The 23,558-nt window shown below is 40.1% G+C and overlaps 1 protein-coding gene and 1 long non-coding RNA gene across 5 annotated transcripts in view; one reads left to right on the top strand and one right to left on the bottom strand.

Annotated features, from left to right (window-relative positions):
- Positions 1 to 14,705, top strand: part of LOC105466413 (KLF transcription factor 3) — a 37,286-nt gene extending 22,581 nt beyond the window's left edge. For 3 of the 4 annotated variants that reach the window (XM_071093736.1, XM_071093738.1, XM_071093735.1), the window contains exons 3-6: positions 2,354 to 2,840; positions 3,507 to 3,657; positions 8,437 to 8,597; positions 10,750 to 14,705. In XM_071093736.1, coding sequence (XP_070949837.1) covers positions 2,354 to 2,840; positions 3,507 to 3,657; positions 8,437 to 8,597; positions 10,750 to 10,931 — 981 coding nt within the window. In that variant the 3' untranslated portion in view covers positions 10,932 to 14,705. Of the gene's footprint in view, positions 1 to 1,792; positions 1,954 to 2,353; positions 2,841 to 3,506; positions 3,658 to 8,436; positions 8,598 to 10,749 lie in introns of all 4 variants that reach the window. The other variant, XM_071093739.1, reaches the window with a different exon arrangement.
- LOC139362438 (uncharacterized) lies at positions 2,559 to 7,595 on the bottom strand. Its single transcript, XR_011621372.1, has 2 exons — positions 7,477 to 7,595; positions 2,559 to 5,095 (listed from the first exon to the last, which is right to left on the bottom strand). It is a non-coding gene; the product is annotated as an uncharacterized lncRNA (long non-coding RNA).
- Positions 14,706 to 23,558: the final 8,853 nt, after the last annotated feature.

Below are 23,558 nucleotides of genomic sequence, written 5' to 3'. Positions count from 1 at the left end.
CCCAGTAATTCAAAATTTGCATTTTAACGAGTGCTCCAGGTAGATGGATGTGCACAGTAAAGTTAGAGAAGCGCTGGTTGGGAGCAGTAGAGCCCATGACAGTGGGCATCTCTTGTATAAGCAGGGACAAGAAGGGTTTTCTAGTATGGCGTACGTATAAGCTCATTGTGTAGGTTATCCCATAACCTCACAACCTCCTGGAAGGTGGGGATTCAGAACAACCTTAAGAAGTTTGCCATATCCTCATAGCACCTGCACTCCTAATATTTAGTTAGTAATTTTTCTTGCCTTCTTTTATAGAATTGCTTTTTCACATAATAAATTTATTTTAAAAGCAAACTTGGTACCACTACTGCAAAATATATGTGCAACAGTTTTTTCTGACACATACAAATAAACACGTAACAATTTTAGCTTCATCTGTGCTCATCGTGCACCCCACCTAAAAGCATCTTAGGTACACCGAGAGTGATGTGCACGCTGCAGGAATCCCTGTTCTAGGAAGTTACACAGATTATAACGGTCTGGATAAAGAAAGAAAGAACAGAAGATGGCAAAGCATGATCTTAACCATGAGGACCTGACATCCAAACCAGATGAAGATAAACACAGTTACGTGATCAAACGTTTCACTGACTGGCTCCTCCGTGACAGGCTGCTCTGCAGGCCTGGAGCAGGGACTGGGCATCTGGAATTTTAAAAACAGCACAGATGATTCCAATGCATAACCAGCCGGGGATTCGCCAGATCTCAGTAGGAATCCCCATCAAAACCACTGCTGTCCCACGGTGATAACTCACGTTAGTGGCCCCTAGAGGGGTCAAGGAGGCCCAGAAATTAATAGTGCATTTACGCTGTTTAGTTATGAGGCACTATTGGGTTTTCTTGGTTGCATCCCGAGTTAGTATTGCCTCTAACTCATAAACACATGGGATTTTAGAGCTGGAAGAGAAGCACAATATGTTGTTTATCACTGTCACTGTCAGAATTCAAGTACAAAGAATTTTCTGCAGGTAAGCAGGCTTGACATGCAAAATTTCAGTTTCCCTAAAATGCCTAGTAAAGAAAATGGTGTATGTTGAGTTTAAATTTTTTTAATTAAAAATTAGATTGCATTCTACAAAGAAAATTTACAACAAAATGTTAGTTAGGGAATAGAAGTACTTTCGGTGAACTCCATGGTCAAGGACAGTGCCCATTGTGTGAAATTATGATGACTGGTTTGTATTTAAAGCTGGCAGATGCAGGTAAAGTTATCCTGATATTTTAAGAGAGAAAGGTGTTTGAAGATGAATGAGGTCAGTTGTGGACCAGATCTTGGGAAGGAAACAGACTATTTTATCTCTTCTGCACTCTGTTTGTGCCCCAGCCTCATTTGATGTGCAAGTAGCAGGGTATAGAGAAGAGAACACGGGGCCCCAGCTTGTGTGAATGACTTTGAGCACTGCATTTCCTTATGTGAGTCATATCACGTTAGGTGTTTCTTACAGTTCTGTGTCATCCACAGACTTGCCATTCAAGTCTACAGCTTCATTCAGATTCTGAATAAGAACATTGAGCAAGTTAGGGCCAAGGACATCATTGCCCCAGTGAGGGTGGCCTTCAGTACAAAGGTGTGTATGGTGACTGACCCCCTCCTGGTTTGCCTGAGACTGTAGAGTTTCATGGGATGTGGAACTTTCAGTGCTGAAACTAGCACAGTTCCAGGCTGACTAGGATCGTTGGCCAGTCCTAGGCATGGATTGGTCAGCTGCTGAAGTCCGTCAAATGAAAGGTACTGTCTATCTTGCAGCCCCATTCTTGCTTATCATACACAACTATGATGAGAAATCAATGTCCTGCCGAAGTTGAAGACACTACTTATCCTGAGAAATAACTGTCCTGCCGAAGTTAGACACCAAAGCTAGGGAGCAATTCCTGCTCATCAAGAAAGCCCACCAGAAAAGCAACCAGGTTGGTTTGGCTTGGCTGGTTCTTGGTGAACCCCAGCTCTGCCTCCTAATGATAATGGCCCCCAAGCCTGTGCTGTCACCTGTCTTAGAATTTTGCCAGGTATTGGCCTTAACGTTTGACACAGGAGTCATCTTAGGATTAAATTTCAGATTTTTCGTGTGCAGTAGTGACCACACTGATCTTAGTTTTAATGTTTTTGAGACTGCCTCTCAGCATTTTTAATGTTGTTGAGACCACCTCGCTGAGCATTTTTTTTAAGGTCAAGTATATATCGAAATCTAAACTGCTTTGTAAAGCCCATGTAATTGTTAAGTGCCTTGTTAGCATGTTTTTTAAATTCATGTTTCAAGTAAACGGACTTACTTGGCTGTTGACACGTTTTCCTTTTCCTTTCTAATAGTCATACCCATCTAATTACATGGAATCCATGAAGCCCAACAAATATGGGGTCATCTACTCCACACCATTGCCCGAGAAGTTCTTTCAGACCCCAGAAGGCCTGTCACACGGAATACAGATGGAGCCAGTGGACCTCACGGTGAACAAGCGGAGTTCACCCCCTTCGGCTGGGAATTCGCCCTCCTCTCTGAAGTTCCCGTCCTCACACCGGAGAGCCTCGCCTGGGTTGAGCATGCCATCTTCCAGCCCACCGATAAAAAAATACTCACCCCCTTCTCCAGGCGTGCAGCCCTTCGGCGTGCCACTGTCCATGCCACCAGTGATGGCAGCTGCTCTCTCACGGCACGGAATACGGAGCCCGGGGATCCTGCCCGTCATCCAGCCGGTGGTGGTGCAGCCGGTCCCCTTTATGTACACGAGTCACCTCCAGCAGCCTCTCATGGTCTCCTTGTCGGAGGAGATGGAAAATTCCAGTAGTAGCATGCAAGGTAAATTCCGCCACTGCTTCATGCTGCTGCACTTGCTTAGTGTACTGGCGCTTCACCAGATGGGCTGGGTGAGGAAGCACGGGGGCAAGAGCTGTTGAACTCTTCAGAGGAAATACTCATCTGCCTAAGGCATTTCCTTTTCTTTTTTTTCCCCCCTGAAGTGTTGATACTGGAAGAGGTCCCAAGAATCGGGCTGTCTGTTTGATACCATGAGACGATTACTTTCATTATGTAATAGTCAACTTGGGGACAGAAAGAATCTTGACTTTATGTCGCTTTCTTGAATTCCTACATGGTTCTAAGTACAAAAGGCATTTAATAAATACTTTTTGATCGTGGTGAAAACTAATAGCAATCAAAAGCCACCTTGTTTACCAGCTGGTCATAGACAGAGGACTATGGGGTAGAAAGGAAGTAATCCAGAATTATAAGAACGAATCATTTCAGGGCTGGTGTTTTAGAATCCAGGTCCCTATATTTGCTGCTTACTGGCAAAATAATGGTCAGGAGAGGCAAGAATCTCCCCCAGATTTGTTCCTGCTATAATCTGCCAAAGGCAAATAAATCTGTCGTATCTGTGTTGTAGATAGGAGCTATGCAGTAAGCTTTGAAAAGCTGAAATTGGTAAACTGTATGTGGAGTGACTTTTCTATTTTTATTTTTTAGTACCTGTAATTGAATCATATGAGAAGCCTATATCACAGAAAAAAATTAAAATAGAACCTGGGATTGAACCACAGAGGACAGATTATTATCCTGAAGAAATGTCACCCCCCTTAATGAACTCAGTGTCCCCCCCGCAAGCATTGTTGCAAGAGTAAGTATATTTAGGCCTACCCAGCATTTGCATAGTAGCGTGCATCTTGGAACCTGGAACGGAAGCACAAGATTTCATACGTGTGATGTGGTGTGGATGACCAGGAACGGCTTGTAGTCTGTGGCCGCCACTGGTCCGGTACCACTAGTCAAGATGGGAGAATCCCTCCAAAAACAATATGCTGTTACACTGACAACGTTATGACAAAATTTACATCAAGTTTTCGTTGAATCAGTCATCCATGATTTTGCACCTTACCACATGAATTATTTTTGTTGTTTTTTTTTTTTCATTCTTCCAGGCTATGTATACTTAGTTTTTCCATGATGAGAATCCTTGTATAGATTAAACTTGGTGTTCTGTGGATCAAGTAAAGTTTTCATGTGGATACACTTAGTCCTTACAGAGTGTATAGTATCCTGTAGAATTGCCATCCAGTAGGAAGGTTGTGCGGTGTTGGTCAGTATCCAAGCACCTGAATGGTGGTTTCTTGTAGGTCTAACATGGTATAATGTGGTCGTGCCACATATAGGTTCAGCAGCCTCATTTATGGGATCCCACTGTAGATAACCTTGGCCTCCACCAGTGATTACACTGAAGGCTGGGTTTGTAGTTGCTAAGAAGATGGCCTTCAGGTCCAGCAAGGATCCCACCTCTGTTCTCTATCATATGTGTGATCTTGGACTAGTCACTTAATTTGCTGCCCCCATTTCTGTTTTCGTTATTGATTGTAGTTGTAATTGTCTTGTGTTACGGTGCTTCAACATTGGATTCAGCAGCCAGCTTCCGAGTACAAAGGCAACGATTACCTCCACAGTGCCCCTCCCATCATCCTCCTGCATCGTTTTCCTCCACTTGAATAAATGTTCTACCCACCTTTCTCCTTGATCTTCTCTACCCCTCCACCCCGCTCCCTCTCACAATTAACTCTACAGCAGAATGTGAATTCTCTGATTTTAGAATAACTATTTTATGGGCAACTTCAAATATATCCTAGTTGTATCCACATTCAGCTTGGGTAGGTACCTTCATAGTAGCTCATGGATTAATTGTCCACTGCACCCAATCATAGTCATTTTTGGTTTGGGTTGTCATATGTTCGTCAATAGATGAAGAAGAGAATAACTCTTAGCCAACTGCATCAGCAGTAGGGAGAGAGTCTCTGATGGAATTATATTTTATTATTCCTCACAATTGCATAGTGCCCTCTTCCCTCAAAAAAAAACCTTCCCAGATGTTTTCAAAGAAATTATTTCATTCCTCCACAACAAGCATGTGGGAGTCAGAGCAAAAGGCAAACGGATTACCTGAGACATTAGATAACTCACCAGTAATCACACTGCTAACAGCTGAGGGGCCCTGGGCTTGATCTCCTGCTTCCGAATCAGGGCTTTTCTTGCCATCTTGTCATATCCAACCCGTTGCACCTGCTCATGCACTCAAGTGAAAGGAAAAAAATGACTAGGCAAAATGGATACATCTTAAAGGTGGAATTAACTTTTTTTATGTTGAGAGATGTTTCTGGCAAGGTAACTAGCAACATGGCATGCACTTACTGTTGTTCCTGCACGGGTGATGAAAAAGATGCTATAAAACTAAACAAAGCCAAGTGCCTCCATAGGGAGGGATCCGTTGACTGGACAAGTGTTATTCCAAAGTCTGGGTTATTGTGAATTGTGGTATAAAACATTGCAGAAGATTTGAAAGCAATATTCTGTGCTCTGAATGCTGCTCAAAAGAAAATACTTTTGTTTTAAGTACTATTCTTTTGATGATCTCAAGCTCAGTGGCTTTTAATGATTAATGAGTAATATGCTTTTTTTAAAGCTGACCTAAGAATGCATTCTGCTTCTCAAAAAAATGCAACAGATGAGCCACAGCTGGGACGTGTACTCTTTAAGTAATGTTCTCACAGGTGTGATTAAGTAATGTCTTGGAGTATGCCCAGTAGCAGCCCACGTAGGAAACCAGCTAGCCAGGAAAGAATCACTTGAAACTAGGCACCCAGTACCACTGCAGTGAGGCAGCCCCAATAATATTTGCCTTAGGAAACCCTTCCTTTCCAGAGGCAGACTTAAAAGTGCAGGTTTGAAATCCATTTGCTTGATTGTGGTGTTAACACCTTTAGGATTATTTATAAAGGCACTCAAAGGTACATCAAATTCTTTTTGTTCTAGATTTACAAAAAGATTTCTTTGTTCTAAATACATAAAACTATATTTAGAACAAAAATCATAAGGATCAGATTTCCCTATTGAGTTGTGTATGTGAATTATAGCAAACTTAAGAAGGGCTGACTCAGCTCAAAACAGTGGACAGATGTCTTATATGTATTAGCTCTCTAACTTCTTAGTGATAATAATCCCAAACCACCTCTTTGAAAATGGGAGTAGAGACCGAAAAGTGTGAGATCCCAAGACTCTTAATCTAGCTTTGGCCTGAACCAACATCAGTCTCTTGAGAGATGCGGCAGCTAACCGTGCTCAGAAGGCTTAAGGGACACAGCTCAAGCAGAGAGATCCTGGTTTGGGGACATCCTCAAAAAACTCATGAAATTAAACAACCATAGGGTACAAAGTTACAAATAGAGTATTTTGAACCTCACAATATTCATGGCGACCGTTTAGTAGCTTTATCTTGGGAACAGACATTGTTCTGAGATATAACCTTCTGAGATAACATTATCATCATCCCCAGTTAACAGAGAGGAAACCGAGACACAGAGAGGGCGAGATCTTGGCCCAGGATCACAGAGACTGTCAGTGACAAAGCTGGGATTTGTAACCGCAGCCCACAGCCTTTCGGTGCACCTTTATATGTAAAATAAACAACTGGAAAGGGCAATCAGAATTACTGCACAGAAACCATTTGATTCCCAACCCATAAAATCCAATAATTGGGAGAGATTTCTAAAGTTGTCTGAGAAAGATAGTCTCCCAGTATCCCAAAGATATGTGAAAGTTTTATAGATAATAATTAAATTTCTACCCCAGCACTTTATTTCCTGAATTTCTTTTAATGGAGATGAAACGTTTTCATTAGATGACATTAAAGCTGAAAGTTAAAAATAAACAACTTTTTCTTTCTATTGAAGGATTTTAAATGAATAATTCAGCTTGTAAAAACTCTGTGAACCTCTCACTTTGCTGTGTTCTCTGCTATTTGTTTGCACATATATATATTTACATATATAATTGAAGTCCTTGTTCTTTTCCCCCTCCTCACTATTTTATGTTCACTTTTCCATGTATCTAAACTTGGCCTATCCATCTCTACCGCCCTTCCAGGTACTAGAGTAGGAAGGTGAGAGTCAACACTGACAGTTTCCTTTGCTCATAATAAAGGATGAGAAGTAAATAAATAAATAATTTAAAATAATTTAAAAAAAAAAAAAGCATGAGAAGTAAGGTGACTTAAGAAACACACCTTTTATTCGTTTTCTAGTCACTTCTTAGCATGCCTGAAAAAGTTATTGACAAGGGATGTGTATTCAAATATTTACCAAGACAAGTTTTATATCAAGAGACTCCCTTTTGATTTTTATGGATAAATTTTTTTTATTCTTTTTTTAAGCTCACTAGTTAGAGTGTTTACTCATCAAATTCTTTTTTTCCTGTTCACACATCTTTTTTCTCCTCAAACACACTTGTGCAAAATATTCCTGTATTATATGGAACATTTTAGGAGTTATAGATTTAAATATGAAAGAGAAAGAAGTCTTTCATTACAGTTAGAGGCCAACAACATACACTTGTGATATATCGAGTAATTAGTCATTAGGAAAGTGAATGAGCAGATTAGAACATTATAATTACTTACATTAATCAGCAGGGGAAGCGGAGGAACGTAACAGACTTTTCCCAGCTCTTCCTCCATCTCCCTTTTCTCTCCACCACGTTCTTGCTGAAAAAAAGAAAGCTTAGATTATAAGATTTTTAACAGGATTTGGTTTCGAGTCCACCCAGGGAAGGCGCAAACTCAGGAATGAGAGAAATCAGGAAGGTAGGGAGAATGTCAGGCGTCCCATGAGGGAGCCGGCACCACGTGAGCCAGCATCATGGGTGACCACAACACTGCGTTGAAATTCTCCCTCATACAGGAATCACAGTGACAGTGGAGGCTTGAGTTTGTGAAGACAGCAATGCCAACTTTTTTGTTGTTTTTTGGAAGAGCCGGCATTTGAAAATTGCATGTGAATTGGCAGTCTCAAAGGGACTCCAATTAAATGCCAATTACATAAAGGTTAGAAACATAGATATACCCTACAATGTGGTTTCCTGAGGCTTAGGAGTTTGATCTTTTCCATTTTTCCCTAGCCAACAATAATGAAAATCAGAGCAGCCTGTGAAAAAATACAGTGTTCAGCATTGCCTAGAACCGCAAGATTCTATAAATAGGCAAAAGTTGACTGAGGGAAAGAGCCTCCCCAGCACTCGGCGCCTGCCTCTAGCATAGCACTTAACCCTTCTTACTGTCATTACTTATCTCCATGTCTGTCTCCCCCTAGAGTGTGAGCTCCTCGAGGGCAGGAACCCTGTTTTTATTCATCTTTGTGTCCCGGTGCCAAGCACAGTGCCTGGCTCATGGTAGGTGCTCACTCAATGTTTGTTGAATGAATATAGCAGTGCTTCTTGGGTTGATCAGCTAATTTCTTTCTGTTTATTTTGTCGGGATTTTTTGTTTGTTTGTTTTTGCCCAGTGTTGTTAATGCTTTTAGTAGACTGATGAAAAAAGAAGAACGTGCTCTCAACACTTTGCCTGTAACCTTGGCTTTCACAGGAATCACCCTTCGGTCATCGTGCAGCCTGGGAAGAGACCTTTACCTGTGGAATCCCCGGATACTCAAAGGAAGCGGAGGATACACAGATGTGATTATGATGGATGCAACAAAGTGTACACTAAAAGCTCCCACTTGAAAGCACACAGAAGAACACACACAGGTATTAGAAACACCAGACCCGCTTCATCTTTCTTCTTAAGAAGTATTAGAATGGAATGCAAAGGTTGTTACAATGAAAGGTTTTCAGGCATCTTGAAAGTTACCATAGTCATCTCCAGATGTGTCGTCTCCAGATTAGTTGTGCAGAATGAAGATGTTGCCAATGATTCGCCTTGGTAATAAGTTAGAGTAGATTCAAAGTAATCCCCAAAACAAGGCCGCTCACAATCACTTGCAGTTCTGTGCTCTCTAGCAAAGGAGGGAGAAAGGGTTGGAACCTTTGCCACTGGAACGGGGGAAGTGCTTTCACAGTCAAGGATGTGGCCTCCCTACGAGCTATTTCACATACATGCATTGTAAATTCATGAGAGCCAAGAACAGTCTTTGTGTAGCACAAATTAATCCAACAGTTTAACACAAACAATTCAAATAGAAGACTGTCCTTGAAGGAAAGAAAGGTGAAGAAATGTGGTTAATATTTGTCTTCTAAACTTGAGGGAGCTCTTATGCTATTGCCTACCATATTTGTTTTAGGATTTCTTCCATCTTGCCCAATACTGAATATAGAACATGAGCAGCCGAATCATACAAAGGTCATTATAGCCAAGAAAAATGTGAAATTGGTCTCAGTGCCAAATGTTTTGGTAGTAAAACATCTTAAGGAAATAATACAAAAATGTTTTAACAGCCAGGTGCAGTGGCGTGCACCTGTGGTCCCAGGTCCTTGGGAGGTTGAGGCAGGAGGATTGTTTGAGCCCAGGAGTTCAAGTCCAGTCTGGGCAACATAGGGAGGCCTTGTCTCTAAAAAAAATTAAAAATGAAATGTTTTAACAGCCTGATTGACTATTAGTAGTGGTGATGCATATATAGTAAGGCTTATCTCACCTCAAACTCTTTGATGTGAAATTCTAGTTTGACAGCAGTTTGCATCTGTGTACATTTTCGTTAGCAGTGTAGGTTGCTTTTCTGAGTCTTGCAAATCATTTTTACTCAGAAAATTTACAAAGAGGAATCTGAGGTTTGGAAGAGAAAAGGGAAGGAAAGTGGCAAAATGGAAGTGAAGTTTTTAAGTGAATCCTGGGAGGAGGCAGAGGAAGCTAACACCCACAGAGAGAGCTGAGGGTGATGGCCTTGTGTCTACAGCAACGCCCAAACAGCAGTGCAAATCGATGATTACTGAGGGCATTGTTGGGGCATTAGTGGGACCCAAGAGGTGGATATTACCAACTTCCAGCCTAAAATTAGAAAGACATTGAATATTTGGGTGACAGTTTAGATATAGGAAAAAATGCCTCTTTGTGTGTGTATTCTGTACCAGGAAGCAGATCGTAGAAATCCTAAATATCTCATTCAAATGCCAAGGAATGGTAATCCCTCAAGGCTTCTAGAGAACAAGGGGTGTTAAATGGGAGTTAATTTGTCATACTCATGACCCTTATGACTAATTTAAAATGTAAGATTTCCATAACAGCCTTTTTATTTGTGAGGGTCTCCCATCATCCTGGTTCTCCCTATCATTTTCTCACAAGGAGCTTCTGTTCCTCATATGTAAATTATCCTTATCCTACAGGAGGGGGTTGTAAAAACCTGGCTCAGGACAGATGGGGAAGAGTTTGTGTATTTTAGTGCCCCTGAATTAGAGCATTATACTTAGGCATAATTGTTATTGCCTAAACAAGAAAGTAAGATGTTAATCCCTAGCAGATATTTCAGTTGTTAGAGACTTCATATTTTTAGAAAACTATTGAAAAGTATAAGAAAATCCCACAAACTTTCAATTTGGAGTTCTCATTAAATGAATAACACTGCATATAATTAAGCTCCCAAGCAGGTTTAAGATTTAGGAGATATGCAAATACAGATCACCATGTGTTCATCACTATTTGGTAGTCCCTCAGAATGGATTTCAGTGACTCTGTGTTTTAAGAACTCTTAAAATTCTCCTCCCATTTTTTTTTTTGGCAGAGAGCCAATGAAACATTAAGCTATTAGTTCATTTTCTTCTTGCTTGTCCTGCAGTAGTTTATAATGCACTGTGTTATTGAAGAACAAATGTATGAACATATCTTGAAAATATTATTTGTCAAGCATTAGCTCAAAGATCTTTACTGCCTTTACAGGCAAAAATAGCTCTTTTCGTTTTCCTTTTGCAGGAGAAAAACCCTACAAATGTACATGGGAAGGATGCACATGGAAGTTTGCTCGGTCTGATGAACTAACAAGACATTTCCGAAAACATACTGGAATCAAACCTTTCCAGTGCCCGGACTGCGACCGCAGCTTCTCCCGTTCTGACCATCTTGCCCTCCATAGGAAACGCCACATGCTAGTCTGATCGCCTCTGTGTCCTGCCTCAGCGTGACTCCCCACTCACCTGGCTCTCTCTCTGTCCTGCCTCCCATTATCTAACACATTTTTTACATGTACATTTTAATTTGATTCAGCTGGTCTGAATCTCGGAATTTATATCATCCAAAACTTCCATATGGTCAGTAGTAGACGTTCTCTAATCCTCCCTCTCCTTACCACGGGTCAGACCTAAAGAATGTGAACACTTTTTTTTTTTTTTTTTTTCTGGGGATGCTAAGCAAACCCTTCTTATAGATACGTTTAATGTAATAAGAACAAGGGAACATGTAAACTAACATAACCAATTGTCAGTTCTCCATGTATTCCTCAAAAGAATGTCAGAGTAAATGTATTAGAAATACAGTATCCAGACTGCTAGTCCTTGCCAGAGACATTCTTACCTCTGCCCTGTGATAATATTTTATGCTTGACAGTGAAAACAAGGGTGGCCCCTTGCACCGGTTAGCTAGAAGTACAGCAAGATTTCAAGCTAGTGCAGTCACCTCTTCCGTCATCCTTCACAAATCTTGTCAACCTGGATCTTAGACTTCATCTGAATCAAGTTCTTTGCCCTCCTTTGTGCCTGCAGCTCATATGGAGGTCTTTGCCACCAATGGGAGATGAGCCCAAACTTTGGATCTAGGTGGGTGATGTGTAGTGGTTCAAGGGAAGAGTGCTGTGCTTTCATAGCATGGAGTCGGAGGAGAGGGCCGTTGAGCAGTGGGGAGCAGAAGAGGCAATTCCTCCTGGGCTAGGGGTTGTCAGTGAGGTTTGAACATTTTGTTAGCTGTGTGCAGCATTCCCAGAGCTTCAGTCTCTGTGCATTCTCAGCTTTGCAGAACCATGCTGCAAAGCCACATACCGATGGGGTTATCCATGCAACTATCTCCATTCCTACAATGTCCTTAATATGAGATCATCAAACATTGATAGTAGGGACTCTGTGGAATATTTGCCCAGTAATGGTAAGAAATCTTTTGGGTAAGAGTATGGATGGTTCTTCTTTTACCCAATCTGCTTATAGCTTTTTTTGTAAACAGGGAAATGTTGAGTGGTACTTGTATTCCCTTATCAAATTAATCACATAGCTTTTATACAGAAACTCTTCTGTGTGAGCTGTAAGGTGCCAAATTTGCTGTCACTTGTATTCATGACACATCCCATAAAGCATCTGCTAATGCTTTAAGAGATTGATTCAATTAAGACCTGAGTGACACTATTTGTAAATATAACTAGTTGTGAAGCACACATACCTTTATTTTGGGAATTTATGAAAAAATACAGAAAACCACAGATCAGGGATTCATATATGTAGCTCAAAAATTCCCAAAAGTTTACTGTTAGAGCTGGCAGTTTCCTATCACTATTTCAGTGTCAGAACAAACTGAAAATAATGGCTCGTGTTTATGTTGAAGATAAATAGCACCATTATTGGGGGAAGTTTTTCAAAAGCAGGCTTTTGAGCACCATAGTCTAAATGCCAATAAAAATAATTCATACATAGAAATGTCATTGGTCCTAAATTTGAAGAAAGTGAGCAACAATAGTTAAATGTGGGTGCATATAACCAAATTCCCCTTCATCAAGAATGGAGGAGAAGAGAGAAGAATGAAATCCTGAAGATTCATCCCAGCCACAACTCAGGATCCAACACAACTTTAACTGGGAGGAATACATTGTTTGGTCATTTTTAAAACATCTGTGAATGAGTGATTCCGGAGGCCTGTGAATTGTGTGGGGAGCTTGCTTTGATGGCACTATGTTAATAAAAGTTGTAGGGACTGTGCACCTAAGGCTAAGAGGTCCCACTCATCCGCCCTGTGAACCAGCTGTAAAGAAATGTAGTTGAGAAATGCAAAGAAATGTGTTATCTTGGCACTTGGGTTTGATTTTCCTTTTTTTAAAGCACTGCAAAATTTCTTTAGGATATTAAAACATCCTAATTGGGCTGTTTGTTTTGTTTTTCAGCTAAAGGTAAAAATTTTTTTTTTTAGCTAAAGTTTTTCTTTTTTGCAACTATGACATAAATTGAGTGATAAAATGGCTCTTTGAAAAGTAGATGTAGTCTGTATTGTAAAAGCTTAGTCATATTCATGGCAAAGTGTTCATTTCTTGAGATGGTTCTTCCACAACACACAAGAATCAAGATGGAACGCAAGGAAAACCTTTTTGTTTTTGTTTTGACCGAGGTAACCAGTTTATGTGTGTTCCAATCCATAGAGAAGTGGGGAAAGGGTGAGAAAGGATCAGATTGATCTGGGATCAGCTTGGAGCCTGAGTTCAGCCTCATGGGCATCTCATGGAATTGATGCATTTGCTGTGGCATATTTAAATTTTGTTCAAAAGATTTTAAGCAAGACCTTGCAAAGACTCTTAAATGTTACTGTTCAGCTTGCTTAGATTGTGTTAACAGTTCATTTAACAAAGATCCATTTTAACTCTGGAACAAAAGCAACCCAGAGCATCCATTCTCTATTCCCATGCTGGTCGATATGCTTTCATTACCAATTGGCCCTTACCAAACTTTTCTTATATATATATTTGTATTTTACTATGATAGTTGAGAAATTTAGCCTCTTAGTCATTTTTAGCTGTTATTGTGGAAGACCTCAAATACAAGATTAGATGCCCTTGAACATGTTTTAATGATGTGTATCATGTTACTACCAATGGCGATTTCAGTCGCAATATTTTAAATTGATGAGAATGATTTGTAAACATGAAGTTGCTATTATGTAAATTCTGTTTGTTATAGAGTTTCTTCAATTGTTACCCAAGTGTCATCCTAGAGAAGTCAGAAGAGTCAGAATCCATTGTATTTTAGAGTTATGTGAATCTACATCATAAATGGGCATTAACATTCTAAATTGCTTGGTTTGGAGACTGTGTTAGCAGCATAGCTATATTCAACTAGGGAGATGCTAAATACACAGAAGTTTCAAGAGCCTTGGAACAGAATTACAGGGGAACTATATATGTATATGTATATTTTATTAAACACCCATCTGCACTATCAGTATTGCACTAATGTGGAATTTGAAAGACTATTTTGCTGATACTGTATATCTGCGCATCATTCCTGATTAGATTGTTTTAAAGACAATCTGAAAGATCTAAGGTTTTAAAATAATTTGGTTTGAAAATATACAGTTGTCTTGAAGGAATTGCTGTCATACATGAAGTTGCTCCAAGCTGTCTTTATTCTCTTCTTGGTCAAGGTTAACAATTGCTAAATGATCGCAAATTCACCTAAACAATACATTTACAAAGCCATCTTTACATGCATTAAACGAGGGCTACAACAATATTGTTTTACAAATACTAGCACTTTTTTTCTGTTATGTACTTAGTGTTAGAGGGTCAAAATAATCTTTCTGCTTAGCATCTCTTAAACCATACCTGCAAATATAGCAGGATTATTACATTTACAGTACTTTAATACTTGTATAAACTATGCAGAAATTTTTAATAAAGTGTAATATATTTTATAAGCTAATAAGACTGAATGGGTAAAGGTTTTTAGCATGCATTAGTATACTTGCAGATACTGAAACATTTTGGTAATCTTTCTTACTAAAGATGTGAATGTTTAATGTACCTTCTCTGTTTCTACTCTGTAGTCCAATGGGAATTCAGTAATGACATTTTGTCATGTCAAACTGTGAACATAAATTTGTACTGTACAGTCCTCATATACTATATACAGTATGCAATATATATTATATACTTGTTAATAAAACCATCAGAATATTAAATGTGATCATGTGATTACTTCATATGCAGTGATCACTAGAATAAAAGTTACAGAGCAATTTCAGAACCCTCGCTTAGAACTGAACTTACTCTGATGGGCAGTTATTGTTGATGGAGAGACAGAAAAATAGATCTAACTGGAAGATGAACTAACGGAGTTAACTCAGCCCTCAAGCTGTGTCCCTGGTTTTCTGAAAATAGCCAACAGGAAGTCTTCTAGGCTGAAATCATAAAACTGAAAACTGCAGACAATCCAGCAAAAATCTACAAACTCACCTAGTTGATTCTTGAGATACTTTGTGTATTTGTTGTTTATGACCCCCGTCTGTTTCCAAAAAGAACTTGCAGTGTGTTGTATTAAAAGACATGTGTATAATACTTAAAACTTTTAGAGTCAAATATCAAGACTCTCATGTTGGGGAGTGGGGAACGAGGAACAGAACAATAATACATTAAAGTAAATAATTCTGGATAAAATATTATTTTTCAAGCCTTTAGTAACCATGTCCATGGACACTGCATTCTCCAGCATCATATGAAGAAGAAGTAGTTTCCAATAGGGATTTCGAGTTGAGTTTTTGTTTTGTTTTGTTTTGGTTTGGTTTTGGTTTTGGGTTTGGGTTTTTTTTTTTGAGACAGTCTTGCTGCGTTGCCCAGGCTAGAGCGCAATGTTGCGATCTCACTGCAACCTCCACCTCTTGGGTTCAAGCAATTCTCCTGCCTCAGCCTCTCAAGTAGCCAGGACTACAGGCGCACGCCACTGTGCCCAGCTAATTTTTGTAATTTTAATAGAGAGAGGGTTTCACCATGTTGGCCAAGCTGGTCTCAAACTCCTGATCTCAAGTGATCCACCCACCTTGGCCTCAGAAAGTGCTGGTATTACAGGCATGAGCCACTGCACCCAGCCAAGGATTTAGAGTTTTCTTTTGTTTAAGGCAAATGTAATTACCTCTCCTCTTCCCTCTGCATCCCTGCAATGTAATTGAAACTGAGGCTAGCTTGTTAGACTTCAGCAGTTGTCCTCCAGCCCGGATTCCATTTTAGCAAAACACAAGGTAATGTCTGGCCAGCACTTCCCACAGGACTTAAGTTTCACAGGTTGGAGATGGAAGAGGTTTGGGAGAAGGCTAAGTTCAGCCTTTGGGGCACTCTCCAGCCTTCTCTGGGGGGAGCTTCTCTGCTTTTATACCAAGGTAGTTAACTGCAAGATCAAAAGCAAGTGTATGTGACTATAAATCCTAATGGAATACTGGCTTGAATTAGTCCAGTTGACTGGCTGTAATCCTTCCACTACATTTCTTTTTCTTTGTCTTTTTTTTTTTTTTTTTTTTTTTTTTTTTTTGAGAGGTAGTCTTGCTCTGTTGCCCAGAACAGGGTGCAGTGGCGCATTCTTGGCGCACTGCAACCTCCGCCTCCCAGTTTCAAGCGAGCCTCCTGCCTCAGACCCTCTAGTTGCTGGAATTACAGGCACGTGCCACCATGCCCAGCTAATTTTGTGTTTTTAGTAGAGACAGGGTTTAGTAGAGACGGGGTTTCGCCATGTTGGCCAGGTGATCCACCCGCCTCAGCCTCCCAAAGTGCTGGGATTATAGGTGTGAGCCACCGCGCCCAGACAATCCTTTCATTATATTTCTTATGCATGACTTGACACTTGCTGAGTTCAAAATAAGATCCATCCATGGCCGGGCGCGGTGACTCGCGCCTGTAATCCCAGCACTTTGAGAGGCCGAGACGGGCGGATCACGAGGTCAGGAGATAGAGACCATCCTGGCTAACACGCGGTGAAAACCCGTCTCTACTGAAAATACAAAAAAATTAGCATGGTGGCGGGCGCCTGTAGTCCCAGCTACTCGGGAGGCGGAGGCAGGAGAACGGCATGAACCCGGGAGGCAGAGCAGTGAGCCGAGATCGTGCCACTGCACTCCAGCCTGGGCGACAGAGCGAGACTCCATCTCAAAAATAAAATAAAATAAAATACAATAAAATCCGTCCTTCTAGGAAGAATTGTTACAAGCTGGATTCTGCCCGGGTAAATGATCAGGATGGTAACAAATGTGGATTCTATAAGAAACTAAATTATTTGGGGGAATGGTTGAACAAAGTTAAGATGTTCCAAACAAAAAAAGACAATACATAACCACTGCCCATTACAGTCAGCCCTCTGTATCCATGGGTTCTGCATTTGCAGATTCAACCCAGGGCAAATAGAAAATACTCAGGAAACATAAAAAACAACACTACAATAATAATGCAAATAATAAGAACACAGTATAATAGCTATTTACATTGCATTTACACTGTATTAGGTATAAGTAATCCAGAGAGAATTTAAAATATACAGGAAGATGTGCATCAGTTGTGCAAATACTATGCCATTTTATGTAAGGGACTTTAGCATTTGAGGATTTTGGTATCCCTGGGGGTCCATGCATACCGAGGGATGACTATTTAAATGCTATCAGGTTAAGAAAGCAGGATTAGGAGGCTTGCTGGGGGCCAAGTTATCAATTCTAATCTGAAAGAGAAGAAATGGCTGTGTTCAGGGAAGGATGGTGCTAAAAGATAAACTTGGGCACATTAAAATCTTAAAAGAGTTTATTTGAGCAGACAGCAATTCATGAATCTGGCAGCACCAGTTGCAAACAGTTGCCTGATTCAAAGAGACTGAATAAGCTGTTCTCAGGAGCAAAACAAATTATTTGATGGTTGAAGTTGAAAGTTGTAGTTAGAGGTTAGTTGGCAATTTCTGATTGGTTAAGATTGTTTCCCTAGGCTGTGATCATTCACTCTGATTTGGGCTTTGGTTTGCTTACACAGGAACCCAAGGCATGGGAGGTATCTCAGCCTAATGATCTCCCAATTCAATGATCAAAACCATGGATTGAGATGGCAGTAAATACATATACACATAGATGTAAAAGTTAAACTACTAGAGACCTGACTTGCCAGTGCGTGCACATAAAACTCAACAATGAATTGTTCTTCAAGTGTACATTCATTTTAAGAATGTAAACGGAACCTGTTACCATTTCCTATTGTCTGAGCAGATCATAGTAACAATAGTTAGTAATAGTGCAGTATTTAGAGAGAGTGACTCCGAAATTAGAATAACACGTGCTATAAATTAGAATTATTTTTAAACTTATGGGGAAGTGGGAGGTTGAGTCTCACCAAGTCCAGATATGCTTATTGGTTTGAGAGCTTCTGCTCATTATATCCCTGGTTTTGCATTCCCTACAGGCACCCTGAGTGGTGGGGTTAATAGAAAACGGAAGTTGGATCTTCAGCTCCTGGATCATGGCTATTTCACACTGTATACACTTAATGCATTCGATGTTTCTTCCTTTTCTCATGATTCAGGAACTCCATCAGTCTATAGACTTGGTGTCTAAAGAACTCAGAGAGGTGGCTCTTGGGGACTTTCAAGCCTTGCTGATCTGCTCCAGAAGAGATATCACCTCCTGCTGCAAAGTACAAGAGCTTGCCTGTCAGTTACACACCTCCAAAGCTCTGTTCATGCGATCCCTCAACTAAAATAATATCCCGCCCACACATTCGCCACCAGAATGAGATCCTCATGGCTGAGCTAAGACTTGCTCATCTTTGTGAAGACATTGTTAGATGGTAGTTTGTTTCTGAACCAAGCTAGAGTCCACTAGTCCAGTGCAATAAGGCCAAACATCCATACCAAGGTTTTGCAGCAGGAAAAAGGAGGGCATTTATTTGCAGGGTGCCAAGCAAGGAGAATTGGGCAGCTCATGCTTAAAACCCAGCCTCTCCCGTGATTTTTAATTAAGCAACGGTTTTTAAAAGCAAAGGTAAATTTCAGGAAAGCAAAAGTTATAAGCAAAATCATAAATGTATCCATGGAGTTTATACATTGGTTTGGCCTAAAAAGATGGGATATCTTGAAGCAGGGCTGTACAGGTCATAGGGAGATTCAAAGATTTTCTGATTTGCAATTGATTAAGGTAGGGAAGATTTATTTGAAGACTTGGAGTCAGCAGAAATGAATATTAGGTCTGGCCCATGGGCGTTACTTCCTCCAGGATCCTCAGGAAGAACTTTAGAACAAAGAGCTGTGGTCAGAGCTCAGTCCTTAGTTTCCCCTTATCTGAGATCTACATGCCAGCAGATGGCATTTTCCATTTGGTGGAGTTCTGGGTTTCTGAAAAGTAATTGAGGGACATGAGTTAAAATGTTATCTTTAGTTTCTACAGGGAATCAAACATCTTGTAACTCTAACTTCCTTGGCTATTGTTTAATGCTACTATTACCTTCTTGCTTATCAACTTGCTCATGTACTTCTCATGGCTAGCTAGGTGCCTGGAATTCCCCTTAAAGGAACTCAAGAATTTCTTTTATTTCCATTCTTGAGGGCCCAACAGGCCCCCGAGGGAAGCCGGTACTCCATCTCAGTTTATGGAATAGGCGAGCCTGAGTTCTGCTCCTACCTCTCGCCCTAACCTCTCTCTCACCCCTTCACAGTCAGCTAATCACTTCTGAGGCCACTTCTGGGTCTTTTCTCTCCTGTCCATTGCTATTGAGCTCCTGTGTTTCTCACTGGGGCTAGCACAAAAGTGTCTTCACGCTCTCACTTCAATCATTCTCCTCCACCAGCCACCAAAGCCATCTTTCCCAAACTAAGAGTTGACCATGTTATGCCTGTCTGCTTAGAATCCTTCCATGGTCCTCACTGTACTGAAGCTGGTTCTTCTTCATTCAGCCCTACCCCATTTAAAGCCTCATCGTTTATCATTAAACTTTTGTTTTCATTTTCCTGTTTTTTTCCTAAGAACCTTCTAACACTTCCCATACTCAGTGAGTTTGATGAGTGCACAAGGCATTCAGGCAGATACCAAACTCTTACTCATTTGTCAAAATCCCACTCAAAAGTTACCTATTCTTTGAGCTTTCTTTGAATGAACTCCACTCACCCTCTCTGCAGAGATAATCTCTCCTTACTTCTTCTTCTTCTTCTTTTTCTTTTTCTTTCTTTTTTTTTTTTTTTTTTTTTGAGATGGAGTCTCGCTCTGTCACCCAGGCTGGAGTGCAGTGCCGTGATCTCGGCTCACTGCAACCTCCACCTCCCAGGTTCAAGCGATTCTCCTGCCTCAACCTCCTGAGTAACTGGGATTACAGGTGCACACCACCATGCCCGGCTATTTTTTTTTTTTTTGTATTTATAGTAGAAACGGGGTTTCACCATGTTGGTCAGGCTGGTCTCAAACTCCTGACTTCATGATCCGCCCGCCTCATCCTCCCAAAGTGCTGGGATTACAGGCGTGAGCCACCACACCAGGCTAATTTTTGTATTTTTTGTAGAGATGGAGTTTCGCCATGTTGCCCAGGCTGGTCTCAAACTCCTAGGCTCAAGCAATCCATCTGCCTCGGCCTCCCAAAGTGCTGGGATTACAGGCGTGAGCCACCACACCCGGCCCTCTCTCCCTACTTCTTTCTGCAGCCACATAATCCTTGAGTTTCCCTCAATCTTCAGCACTTATCACCCTGTGGGTCAGTCCATCCAGCTGTCTCCTTCCCTCCCTAGATCTCAGACCACCCTAACATGATTCTCTTCTGGGTGTCCAGTGTCCAATCCCCAGCACCAGGCACAAAGCATGACTGGGTGTGTGTTGGAAAGTGTGCTAGGGAAGGTGTGTTGAATGAGCAAATGGGCACTAATAGCTAACATTAAGTGAACACTTACTAGATACCTTGCACTATTCTAAGCAATTTGCAAGCATTAATTAGTTTAATTCTCAACACTGTAAAGCATGTAACTATTATCATTTTCTTCCTACAGATGGAAATTGGGGCACAGGCAGATTAAGTAATTTACCTAAGGTCACAAAGATAGGAAGCAGAAGAACCAGCTTCAAATTCAGGCCACCTATGCCCAGAGCCTGCTGTCTTAACCATTATATGGGCCTCTGGCCTGGGTGGCCCTCAGGCCATTTCATGCTTCCTCTCAAAATTCAAACCAGGTGTGCCATGGGTGGAATTTTTTTTCATACTTTTACCATACTGAGTCATCTGCTGGGTTACCCTCTCCCTCCCTCCCAGGCCCCATTCATCCACCCCTTCACTAGAAAAATACTGCTAATTCTTCAGTACTTGCAAAGCCAGAAATCCCCAATGGGTAAAGGAAGGGGGAAATTTGCTGGTTTCTATAAATAAGAGATTTGAGATATAGAAATACATTTATTTGTATATATGTATACATACATATATGTATGGGATTACACCTGTAATCCCAGCACTTTGGGAGGCTAAGGCAGGTGGATTGCTTGAGTCTAGGAGTTCAAGACCTGCCTGAGCAACATGGTGAAACCTTGTCTCTACAAAATATACAAAAATTAGCTGGGCATCTCATACATATATATGTATATATGTGTGTGTATATATACACACATATATACTTATATGTATATGAATATATCTACATATGTATATGTGTATATGTATATGTGTGTGTACATACATACATATATATATATATTTTTTTTTTTTTGAGACACCATCTCACTCTGTTGCCCAGGCTGGAGGGCAGTGGTGTCATCTCAGCTCACTGCAACCTCTGCCTCCTGGGCTCAAACGATCTTCCCACCTTAGCCTCCTGAGTAGCTAGGACTACAGCCATGTGCCACCATGCCCAGCTAATTTTTGTATATTTTGTAGAGATGGGGTTTCACCATGTTGCTCAGGCTGGCCTTGAACTTCTGGACTCAAGCAATCCACCTGCCTTGGCCTCCCAAAGTGCTGGGATTACAGGTGTGAGCCACTGTGCCTGGCCTTGATTTTTTTTTTTTTTTAATGTCAGGTGAATTGTATCATTTAGATAAAAATCATTCTTTTTAATGTACATTCAGTCATATAATTATAATGAAGACATAGAACAATTCCATCCCTCCTTAAAATTCCCTCGACCTCGTTTATATTCACCCCGTCCTCCAGGCCTATTTTATTTCCCTGTACTTTCACCTCTTACATATGTGTGTCACCTTTTTGAGTCTGGTGTCTATTGTTTCACACTACGTATTTGAGATTCAACTATGTGGTTACATGTATCAGTAACTTGTTCCTTTTAATTATTGAATAAGGATATACAACATAAGGTAAATATATGCTTATACATTTACCAGTGGAAGAATATCTGGATTATCTTCAATTTGAGGCAATTATGAATAAAGCCACCATAAATATTCATGTACAGGTATTATTAACCTTTTTGTTCAATTTTTGGGTTTTGTGTTCCTTGCTCTTGGGTAAATACTTAAGAGTGGGATTGCGAGATTGTGTGCTAAGTAAAGATTTAGCTCTTTAACAAATTGCCCTGCTCTTTTCCAGAGCAGCTATGCCATTTTGCATTTCCACCAGCAATATGTGAGAGTTCCAAGCTATTCTACAACCTCACCCACACTTGCTATTGTCAAGTGTTTTGTTTTGTTTTGTTTTATCCAACCAAATAGGTGGGGCAGTATCTCATTGTGGTTTTAATTTGCATTTCCTTCATGACTTATGATGAGCATCTTTTCATGTGTTTATTTGCCAGCCTTATATCTTCTTCAGTGGAGAATCTCTTAAAATCTTTTGCACATTTTGTATTGGGTTGTTTGTTTTCTTATTATTACCTTCTGAGAAGTCTCTCTACATTCTAGATATGCGTCATGTTTTGCTAATATTTTCTCCCAGTCTGTGGTTTGTCTTTTCATTTTCTTAACAGTGGTTTTTCAATAGAAGATATTTTTAATTTTGATAAAGTTTAATTTATCAATTTTTTCTTTTATGAATCATAATTTTTGTGTTCTATCTAAAAAATCTTTCCCTAACCCAAGGCCACATACATTTTCTCCTCTTTTCTCCTTCTAGATTCCTTATGGTTTTAGGCTTTACACGTACATCTATGATCTATTTGGGCTTGATCTTTGCCCATAGATATAATTTATGAGTTAAGTTCATATATATGTCCAATTGTCCCATCACTATTTATTGAAAATATTATTCTTTCTCCATTCAATTGATTTTGCATATTTGCCAAAAAATCAACTAACCATATATGTGTGGGTCAGTTTCTGGGTTCTCTGTTGTGTTCCATTAATCTATGTGTCTATCTTTTCACCAAGACCACACTATTTTAATTACAGTAGCTTTGCAACAAGTCTTCAAATTAGTATGAATTTGCTAACTTCGTTATTCTTTTTAAAAATTATTTTGGTTGTTCTAGCTCCTTTGGGCTTCCATTTAAATTTAAGGACCAGTTTATCAGTCTTTCAAAACAAAAGCCTGCTGGGATTTTGCTTGGGATTATACTGAATTTATAGAACAAATGAATTTTTCAATGTAAAAATATGCTCTATTACTACATTTATTTGAGTCTTCTTTGATTTCTTTCATCAGTGTTTTATAGGTTTTGTATACAGGTTATGGACATATTTAATCAGATTTATACTTAAGGTTTCTGTTGTTGTTCTGTGCAAGGGATTGGGTTTAGCAGTCATAGAGTGACAGATGATAAGTCCTGGCTTTGAATGAGATGGAGAGTTAAAATTGAGACCTTCTACGTAAATAGTTGAACGTAGGCAAACACATAACACTTCTGGAAGAACATACTTAACCCATGACACAGACAGTTTTCACAGAGAAAGCTCTACTTTGGTTTAAGTTCACAAGCCAAGCTAACAAAACTCATAGAGAAACATACATTATAAGCAAGAGCACAGATGCTGCAAAGACCACAACAAAGAAATTCCTATGGTAGAACTGTCAGAACACTATATTTAAAGACATGGTAGGATTAATCAAAGCCCTAAGAAAATTGGTATCTGGAAAAGGATTCCAGCCACAATATTAATGAATGGAT

This window comes from Macaca nemestrina, chromosome 3 (genome assembly GCF_043159975.1).
Source record: "Macaca nemestrina isolate mMacNem1 chromosome 3, mMacNem.hap1, whole genome shotgun sequence".
In the NCBI taxonomy this organism is placed as follows: Eukaryota; Metazoa; Chordata; class Mammalia; order Primates; family Cercopithecidae; genus Macaca; species Macaca nemestrina.
Note: the sequence above shows the minus strand (reverse complement) of the source record. Positions and strands in the feature narration are given on the sequence as shown.